This window comes from Puma concolor, chromosome A1 (genome assembly GCF_028749965.1).
Source record: "Puma concolor isolate L17-30 chromosome A1, mPumCon1.1.hap2, whole genome shotgun sequence".
Taxonomy (NCBI): Eukaryota; Metazoa; Chordata; class Mammalia; order Carnivora; family Felidae; genus Puma; species Puma concolor.
Genome location: NC_141667.1, coordinates 226,710,331 through 226,721,236, shown reverse-complemented (window position 1 = coordinate 226,721,236; position 10,906 = coordinate 226,710,331). Strand labels below are relative to the sequence as shown.

The window sequence follows — 10,906 nt, the reverse complement described above, 5'->3', positions numbered from 1 at the left end:
GTTGGACAAGTAAACAGTGTGGTGCAGGAATTAATAACTGACCACTGGTGAACACAACTATGATGGTGGCACAGAGAAGAGACATCCAACCTGGCTTGGGAAGGTCTTGGATGACTTACTAAGGGAACTGATGGGAAGGAAGTCAAGTTGGATTGGCCCAGAAGCCTTCCCAGGTACCCACCTAGGGCCTGATGGAGATGTCATTGCTTGGTTCCCCAGAAGCCTGTCACAACTGATAGTGCACTGACCTCATTTGGTGTACTTGTTCATCTTCCTCCACAAACTGGTAAATTCCTTTAAAGGCAGAAACTGTGCTGTTTGTCGTTGCATCTACAGTGGCTGACACATAAGAATGATCTGGTAAATAAATATGCAGAGGTTTCTCAGATGATGAAAATATCACCCCTCTAAGACAGGCTAAGGTTTACAGACAGTATGATAGGTCTATGCCATGGTATATTTAAAAAAATCTGTACTAGTTAGTGTTTGAAATGTCAATACCAAATATTTGATACAGGAACAGGGTCGAGAACCATGAGGATGCAAAAGCAGACATGATACAATCACTGTCCTCCATAAACTCACAGCTTAAACTGGAGGTCTCATAATCCCCAGAATAGTCTGTCTTTCATCTGTTTATAGTTTGGAAGTCCACAAATACCTCTTTTTGAATAAGTAGGGCATTTCTTAAAAAAATAAAGAAGGAAAAAACCTTGATCAAGGATATAAGAAGGCCAAGCGAAATTTCTTGAGAGATTTATATATTTCCCTGCCCCCCCCACCACCACCCCGCCCTTCCATTTTAAGACTAGAAGGAAATGGAGGGAGTTGAGAATTTCCTCCTGTATTTTATCTTAGTTTTTCCTCACTAGCCATCTTTAGCATCTTCTTGATCAATGAACAGATGTTTACAATAATAAAGTTATTTCCTATATACCGTAATATCACTTAATATTTGCCACGATCCAGAAAAAAAGCAATTATGTATATCTTCTCTGAAATTACTACAAAGTATCTTCAAGATTCTATATTTCATGCCAGTTATCCAAAGATATTTAATTCAAAACCATTACCTAATTTCTCTTATAGCATGTTGTATTTTAAAAACATCTCATTTTCAAAATAAGATGGCTTAAGATCATCTTACGGATCCACACACAGTGACCCTTTTGTGATGTTTGTAGGGAAAAACGAGCCAAAAACATATAGGTACAGTAGTGTTTATTATAAACAATCAGGTAACAGTATAAGTGTGCATTTGAAGGATAACTGGAGCCTAGATATTATGATCAAAAGCATTACTTAAATAGAAATAGTTCCTTTCTTTGTTGGTTTGTGTTACATTAATTTGAACTTAATATAGATTATGCCAGGATCCCCTAGTCTTGTCATACAGTTCAACTGCTAAATCATAACGGGGAAGACAAATTTGGAATGCATATTATTTTTTTCTTTAGTTGTTAAATATATATGCCAAGTATCAGGGACACATTCAAAGTTAAGCAGGTGCTTAAAGTCTAGCAGGTGATATTTATAAGAAACTTTTGTTGTTGCTCCTAATCCCTTAGAAGACAATGAAAAGGGGATTCTGAGTGCCAGTGCTAGGTTGTTGTTCAACTTTTCCTGATTTACACAGAGTGTTAAAAAAAAAAAAAAAGGTAAATATGTTGAAAAGTGGTTATCTTTATACTTCCAAAGCACTGGCATATAGTAAAATATCATCTAACTAAAACAAACTTCTCACATCTCAATTTTTTAACAGGAAAAAAAAAAAAACCCAGAAACAATGGGCTTGAACAACACAACAAATGTTCTGGGTCTTAAGAGCAGGCCACATCGTTGTTGTTCTCTATTGCACGACCCTTGTCCATGGCAACCTTAAATATGTTTGGCATTGCTACGTCTTAAAATGGCTTAGCATGTCCACTTTACAAGTTATCCTCTGAAAGAATGCTCTTAAGTTTTTTCTGGATTGTCCATCTCAAGGGACAAATGCTAAATAGCAAACGTGGAAGTCTGAAAGCAAACGATGCATTACAACTTTGGCTAACTGTTGCCAACAGAAACATTAGAAGGCCAATGAGAATGTGACTGTCAGAGCGACTGAAGGGTTAACTCTTCTGCATTTCACTCGCATCCTAATACGGGCTTTTGGTGAGACATGACTGGTGATGATGCAAATGTACCACTTTAATCAAGTGTTTTCTTCAAAGGAATAACACAGGCTCTGTGGAGTATTTCATCCTGGTTTCCCAAAGCTGCATGAAAATCCAGGTTTGTTTATTTTTTTTTAAATGTAACTTATAAGCAACTGGTTATGATTAATTCTGCAAAGGTATAAGGTTACCAGAGGATGAGTTTGAGCACTTGTGAAGAGATCAAGAAAGTTATGTTAAATGTCTGGAGCAAAATCCATGTGTACCAAAATCTCATATGTACCAAAGTTATGTTAAATGTCTGGAGCAAAATCCATGTGTACCAAAATCTCACAGTACTCATATGAGGAAGACTCACCATATTAATGCCTCTTCTGAGGAAAGAAATGGGGGAAAACTGGAAAATAGGGAAGTAAGAGAAAACAAACAACTTCGAAGCACTGAAGAAAAGTAGCATACATCCCAGGAAGACTTCACCCCTTACCTGATTGCCCAGAAGAGAAGGAAAGTAAGTTTCAAAATAGAGATAATTAAGAAATCATCAGTCGTATTTTTTTTAAGCAAAAAGGAAAAAAAAACGATCGCAGGTTTTGTTTTGTTTTAAAAGTGAAAATACATGAAGATGTCTACACAGGTTTCCTAATAGACTCTCAGCTCCAGAGTCTGGGGCTGTCTCTGGTTTACACTGGATTCCACAGTACCTAACACTGTACCCAGCACATACAGGTGCACAATACATAGGTGATGAACCAATTAACTACAGGGTTTTCTAAACACTAAATGGACCACCTAATTTTAACGTAGAATGTACTATTTTCTGTTGCATATATGAAAGTTTCTATTAGATAACACTAGTGCTTACAAGAGGTGACAGTAGGAACTCACTCGTATCTTTTTCACAGGATCATTTCTACCTTGAATACAATTTAATGATAAGCAACTACTGTGTGCTAATGCTAAAAAGACTTGAGATAGAATGTATAAATGAAGAAGCCTCTTGGATTACTGAAGTACCGTCTGTTACAAGCATAATTACCTTCTTAAATTATACATTTTTAAGAGGGTGTGAAATATTTTTCGAAGCAGTGCAGTGTTTAGTGGGTGGGAATTGTGTGTATATATATATATATATATATATATATATATATATATATATATGAAAGTACCTAGAAATGTGGGGAATTTTCCTCTCTTTACCATCCAAGAGTAACTAAGAATGGGCTTTTAATACCATATATATATTTTAAGTGTCCCACTCTTCGGTACCGCTGTTCCCCAGAGATTATAAGGATTATGAAGTTATCATTCTATTTGTGAAGTTATTTCCAGGTATGAGGTTTCAGCTTTATAAGAGGCTACCAGATGTGACCAGCAGATTGAGACACTAAGTTAAATAACTCATAAACTTCATCCCAGCAATGTGTCCAGATTTTCTCAAAGGCTTCACCACTGTTTTAGTCATCTGTAAATAGTATCTGCCAATGTGTAGGGAAAATGCGGCAAAAGGACTGCCCTCGCCATGAGCCTTTTAATGGGAATATGAGAAGGTGTAAGTAAACAGAGGATGATTTTGTCCGACCCTCTTATTTTACTGCTTCTTCTCCACTCAGGATTTGCACACATGGTCCTCTAGCTCACTGTGTGGACTCCAAAGGCGGCCAGGCTGCCTGACTTGAGAAACCAGGAAAATTCAGGGACCCGATTCCCTACATGGAGAGCAAGTGCCTCCCTGGCTGATTCTTGGACTAAGTTCTGGTCTTGTTTTGCAGTTTGGGAATAATGCTCAATTCTTGCTATTTTCATATTAACCTTTCCATGCATTAGACTCATTCTGGATTTTTTTCAGTGGTAGATTATGAGGCAACATGGCTCCCAGCTTCACAGTTTCTTTTCCAATCACAGTTTAAATTTGTTTCAAATGTACCATTAATATCAGCACAATCATCCAGCTATAGGTATTTCAACTTGAGAGATAAAATAATTTATGTGATTTATCTTACATAACTGATTTACAGCTTGGTCTGTTTTTTTTTTTTTCCTTGCCGATAACACTAAAAGTGAGATTGTTTAAATTATACGGGTTTGACTGCTTTCTTTTGTCTGAAAGTGTTATTTCTTTAGTGCTGCTAGTACCCTGACTCTTAATATATAAACAGTTTTGATATTTTCCTGGTAGGCCACCCAACATGCCTTATAATGACACGGCTGACTAAAGCTGCCTTTTATTCTGCCAGCACTTTTCAAATACTATTGACACAATTGCCTTCATTTGTTACCGCCCAGCCCACAAAAGAAGCTGCTTCCTATTATTATAGCACAGGCACGAAAAACCTGCTTTTCTAATCACGTTGTACTGGCATCAGGTTTAACTAGAAAGCACAAAACAATTGGTGATAAAAAATATGAATAGTATATATTATATGTATTTACATATGTACTTGGAAACTTGAGTTAGTTGCAAATCTGAAATGATGTAAGCCACTGCCTGCAATAGCATCTATGCTCTAGAAATGTCGACGAAGTCATGACTGACTGTTAAGACACCGAAGAGATGGGGTTATGTGGAGAGCCCATCTGAGTCAGAACTTTGTCCAACCACTGCAGTGGTCCATGAAGATGAATCTCAATCCAGCAGGGGGTGCTCGTGACATCTTGGCGATGATACTCAGCTCCCCAGCCCTGTAAAGCAAGAAAAGAGCCAAGAGTGAGGATGTGGAGAAATGGGAACCCTCATGTACTGTTGGTGGGAATGCAAACTGGTGCAGCCGCTCTGGAAAACAGTGTGGAGGTTCCTCAAAAAATTAAAAATAGACCTACCCTATGACCCAGCAATAGCACTGCTAGGAATTTATCCAAGGGACACAGGAGTACTGATGCATAGGGGCACTTGTACCCCCAATGTTTTAGCAGCACTTTCAACAATAGCCAAATTATGGAAAGAGCCCAAATATCCATCGACTGAAGAATGGGTAAAGAAGATGTGGTTTATATATACAATGGAATACTATTTGACAATGAGAAAGAATGAAATCCTGCCATTTGCAGCAATGTGGATGGAACTGGAGGGTATTATGCTAAGTGAAATAAGTCAGTCAGAGAAAGACATATGTTTTCATATCATATGTTTTCACTCATATATGAAACTTGAGAAACTTAACAGAAGACCATGGGGGAAGGGAAGGGGAAAAAATAGTTACAGAGAGTGAGGGACACAAACCATAAGAGACAGTTAAATACAGAGAACAAACTGAGGGTTCATGTGGGGTGCTTACTGTGGAGAGGGGAAAATGGGTGATGGGCACTGAGGAGGGCACCTGCTGGGATGAGCACTGGATGCTGCATGGAAGCGATGAATCACAGGAATCTATTCCCCAAGCCAAGAGCACATTTTATACACTGTATGTTAGCCAACTGGACAATAAATTATATTAAAAAAAAAAAGAGCCAAGAGTAACGGTGCCAGACTTTATGGTCAGCCTGCAGAGGTGTGAGACAGACAGGCCTCAGTGCACGCAGAGCCCACACACCAGAGCCGCTCCTGACACCTGAGAGAATGTGCACTCGACCTTCCTGTAAGTACAGAACAACTTCTGCATCAACCAGACACCCTAAGACGAGTCCAAATCAAAGATCGCCTCTAGGCTCACAACTAAATACACAGACCTAGAGATGGTCTGGTCTCTAGTCACGTCAGAAACACCGGCAAATCATTTTCTCTTCCACAAGGGAAGGAGCCTGACCTTATGTTCCACCCCTTACTGCTGAACACAGTGTTTTGCACAAAGCAGATGCTCACTGCAGACCACTGACTGGATCTGAAAACTGTGAAGAGAGAACTGAGGGTGTTCTTGATGATTCAAGGGTTGGTTAAAAAGCCTGTTTCTCCTCTCTCTCTTTTTTGGCTCACTTTTTGGCAATTTCCCACTTATTACCATTCATAGGAAAGATAGTAAAAATAAAGAAAAAATAAATTTGTGTATTTTTTCTCTAGATGTTATATACTAGTAAAAAGTTATTTTTTAAAAATGAAGAGAGATCACAAATTACTCTTATTGGGAACAGTGATTATCTGTAGGTTAAAAAAACTTGGATTTCAACACAACCATGCTGCCTGATCACACTTTACATTCGAGACCACAAGCCTCAAGTGCCCCTGTGATGCCACCTGGCAATCAAATGACACTCCCCCAGTCCCTGTGCTCTCCCACTACCTCCCACACCCCAAATGACTGCTCACTCTTGTCCTTTTTCCTACAACCTCTAATACCTACTCCCCCGTCTACTTGAGAATGACTCTCTTCTTTCTTATTGTAACCAGAATGAAGCAATCAGAAGGGTTTCCACAGCACTTGCACGAACATACTCAGCCTTTCTACCTCTCACCACAGATTATCTGTGTTTCCAAATAAGCCAGTCCATCCAGTTGTGCAGAAGACTCAAATGCCTTCCCAAAGACATCATTCCAGGAAATCTCCCCATTCTCTCGTATTATATTTTCTTTTCTGCTGGATCATTCCTATCAACATAGGAATATGATGAAATATCGCCCGTCTTCAACATACTTCTCTTGGCCCTAACCACTCCCACCACTTACTGCCCTATACCTTTGACCCCCTTTCTAGCTGTCCAAACTGGCTGTATCAATTCCTCTCCTTCCATTCTGATCAGCATTTCAACCCCAGCCTTCAACAAAACTGTTCCTGTTAAGATTAAAAAAAAAGATGGGGCACCTGGTTGGCTCAGTCAGTTAAGCGTCTGACTCTTGATTGTGGCTCAGGTCATGATCTCACAGTCGTGGGATCAAGCCCTGCATCAGGCTCTGTGCTGACAGCTTGGAGCCTCTCTGCCCCTCCCCAGCTCACTCTTTTTCTCTCTCTCAAAATAAATTAATAAACATGAAAAAAAAAAGATTAAAAAAACCCTTTACATGCTAAAATTAATGACCAGCTCTCAGTCTTCATGTCACTTGGGCAGCATGTGATTTGGTTTGTCCTCTCTCCTCCTCAATATACTTTCTTCTTTTGGTTTAAAGAGCACCTTACTTTCTTGGTTTTACTTCTATATTGGTTAATCTTTCTCAGTTTTCTTTGCTGGTTCTTCCTCTTTGAAGGTGGAAGTGTCCCAGGGCCCTGTCTTAGGACCCCTGATCTTCTCGGCTAAACTCAAACAACTGGCAATTCCACTCGGGCTCATGGACAGATACCATGCATATGCTGACAATTCCTACATTGACACTGCAGCCCAGCCCTCTCTCCCTAAATCCTGACTCATACCTCTAACTGTCTGTTCAGCACTTCCACCGGGATGTGTGTCAGTGCAAAGTTTCTCTCACTAAAACTGAACTCTTAATCTTGTATCTAAATCTTCTCCGTCCCGGGTGGAGGGATCATCTTTCTAACTCCTCCTTTCTCAAAACTCACACAGAGTCACCTGCATAACTCAGAATCCTTCCCCTTCTTACAACTTCTTCCATGACACTCCTAGTGGGAGCGATGGTCATCTCTCAACTGAACAGTGCAATGGCCTCTTAGCTGGTCTCTCTGCTTCCATTCTTGCTTACACGATATTTGCAATTCACATGGCAACTATAGTGATCCTTTAAATATGTAAGTCAGATCACGAAATCCTCTGCTCGAATCCCTTCAGGGGCTCCCGATCTTGTTAGAGTAAAAGGTGAAATCCTTACAGTGGCTTCCAAAGCGCTGATCCGGTTCCCTATCACTGCTCTGATCTCACCCCCCAGCTCCCCACTCACACTCTAGGCACCCTGGCCTCCTGGTTCCTACAAATGTCAGGCCATGCTCTTGCTGTAGGGTTTGCCCTTCCCTCTGCGTCTACTGCTTCCCCTCCAGAGACCCTCATGATTTAACTCCTTTACATCCTTTAAGTCCCCAATGAGGCCCACTCTGCCCACCTTTTCAAAATTTGCAAACTCCCCGTACTCCAGTACTCCCAATTCTCCATACCCTGCTCTATGTTTCTCTTTCCATTCAAGTTCTTTATTATAGCTGTTGTTTATTGCCTGTCTCTCCCTACTGGAATGTTGATTCCATGAGGACAGAGATTTTGAGTAATCACTGATGTATCCCAATGCCTAGAATAGTGCCTGCTGCAGCACAAGGTAGGAGCTCAATAATATCTCACTGACTGACTGGATGAGTCCTAGAATCAGTAAAAATCAGAGCTAAAGATGATCTAGCCCGTCACCCCTCATTGGTAGCTACCAGTGTTTAGTCCTCTTTAATTTCTTATATTTTTTAAATTTTAATAATGTGTTTTATTCAACACAATATATCTGATATTATCATATTAATACATAATCAATATGTAATTACTAACAAAGTATTTTACATTATTTTTATTTGTATTATCTGCCCCCCACAGTTTTGTTGACATACAATTGATATACACTGTGTTAGTTTTAGTTGTACAACATGATGATTGGATATATGCATATATTGAGAGATGATCACCACAACAAACTTAGTTAACATCCATCACCTCACATTCTTACACATTTTTTCCTTACACATTTAAATTTCTTTTAACCTAGTCATCTGTTGTTATATTTGCAATATTACTTAACTGTTTTCTGTGAATTGTATAGCTTTATGAGATACATCTAGCTGATCTTAGGACAATCAGATTTCTGTGCAAACTTATACTACAGTGAAATAATTACCTCTGATGTACTGGCATTTCATCCTAATTTTAAAAACATGGACCCGGAAAAAACAACTAAGAGTAAAATGGACTGTACGTTCATGGCGATTTAATGCCCTCTGCTGGCTCTAAAGCATCAGAACGTCTGAAAAGATTTCCAGGTATTTGCTAATTGTTTTACAGTATAAAAATGCTTTTAAAACTTAACAGTAAATTTGAATAAAACTGCTTTGTCATCATGAAAGAAATAATTTCAAAAATCCATTTTTTCCATTGCAAACTATATTCTTGATTGTTGTTTTTTAAAATAATTACTAAAATTACAAATACAATAAAAATAGATTTATAGAAAAATAGGACAACTATTTTTCCTGGTAATTTTAAAGGATTAATAAATCTTACTTTGAAAACACCTGAAATGGGACACCTGGGTGGCCCAGTAGGTCAAGTGTCCCACTCTTGATTTCGGCTCAGGTCATGATCTCACAGTTTGTGGGTTCAAGCACCGAGTCGGGCTCTCCTCTGACAGTGAGGATCCTGCTTGGGATTCTCTCTCTCCCTCTCTTCCTGCCCCTCCCTCTCTCTCAAAATAAATAAACATTTAAAAAACACACCAAAAAACCTGGAAAAAACCATACTGATTTCTTGGATGGGTATGCAACAATGTGAAAACTATGTCACATATACCCAGTTAGTGTGATAAACACACTCATATTTTGAAATATTAGAATTATTCACCAGTACTCTGCACAAGATGAAACAGCAGGTGGTGACACTCTGGTGACACTGGAGTGTTTGGCATCAGGGTGCAAACCCAGCTGTGTTTCCTTCCCACGAAGTAACTTCCTCAGTTCTCCAACCTTCACAACAACATGAGTAAGACCTAATTCAAGAAACATTCAACGAATACTCATACACAGAACATCTACTTATCTCTGAGTTAATCATTCCTGCCATAATATTTCTATCCCAATTTGTTTATGCTTTTATAATAGCAACTTATTGTACACTAGCTTGTATTAGAACCAGTACTGCCTATTTTGTAGCTTAGTTATAAATATTATCTCCTCTGTTGGCCTAAGAGTTAGTTTACTTAATTCAGATAAATTCAACATTTATTGAGAGACAATAGTGCGCAGCAATTTGAGAGATGAAAAAAAAATCAGATAACTACCTTAACTTGTCCTTCTTTCAAAACTATCATTTTTTAAATGTTTATTTATTTACTTTTTTTTACTTTTTGAGAGACAGAGAGCACAAGCAGGGTAGGGACAGAGATAGAGAGGGAGACACAGAATCCAAAGCAGGCTCCAGGCCCTGAGCTGTTAGCACAGAGCCCGACGCGGGGCTCAAACCCACGAACGATGAGATCATGACCTGAGCCAAAGTGGGACGCTCAACCAACTGAGCCACCCAGGCGCCCCCAAAACTAACATGTTTAAGAATTTTCTTGAAGCTGCTAAACAAGAGAGTTGACACTCATAGAGGAGCTCTTCCTAAAAACAACTGAAGAGAGTTCCAAAAAACGCCCCAAAAAACCCTGTTGTCTACTTGAACTAGCTGGAGAGCTACCCACATCACCCAAAGAATGCATTTTGGCTTGTTTTATTTAGTTTTTCACTTTCTACCTTAACACGTGAAAGCAAGCGCTCCTTACCTTAACAAAGCTCATCCGGATAGTGCACATCTTGGTTAACTCATAGACGACTTCAAATCCGTGGTGAACTGACTGAGCCAGCAGCTGAGCAAAGAGCTGGTTGTTGAAGATCTTGAGACTGCAGCCACTGGGGATCTTGCAGACGGTGGCCGGGTGGAAGCCATGCTGATAGTTGCAGTTCCGGCTCTGCACGAAGATGCTGCTGTCACTCACACACTCGGCATACACCTCTCCCCCAACATAGTATAAATGCACGCCTACAAGGTAAAAATGGCGTCCTCAAGCAGCAGTACCAATAGTTTAGGATTAACACCATCCCCTTCTCATTGCAACGTCAAGGTGTGTGATGGTCTGTTGCGAAATTAATTTTAATATCACCACAACCACAGTATGAAGCGTGACCTCCATGCTTGTGGCTTTTTTCCCACAA

General features: G+C 39.5%; 1 protein-coding gene across 6 annotated transcripts in view; it reads right to left on the bottom strand.

Moving 5' to 3' along the window:
• Window positions 1–2,686: 2,686 nt before the first annotated feature.
• The window catches only part of SMAD9 (SMAD family member 9), a 74,686-nt gene continuing 66,466 nt past the window's right edge, over window positions 2,687–10,906 (bottom strand). For 5 of the 6 annotated variants that reach the window (XM_086713373.1, XM_086713362.1, XM_086713351.1 and 2 more), the window contains 2 exons: window positions 10,477–10,733; window positions 2,687–4,835 (listed from right to left, as the gene is read on the bottom strand). In XM_086713373.1, coding sequence (XP_086569499.1) covers window positions 4,692–4,835; window positions 10,477–10,733 — 401 coding nt within the window. In that variant the 3' untranslated portion in view covers window positions 2,687–4,691. The remainder of the gene's footprint in view (window positions 4,836–10,476; window positions 10,734–10,906) is intronic. The other variant, XR_015253630.1, reaches the window with a different exon arrangement.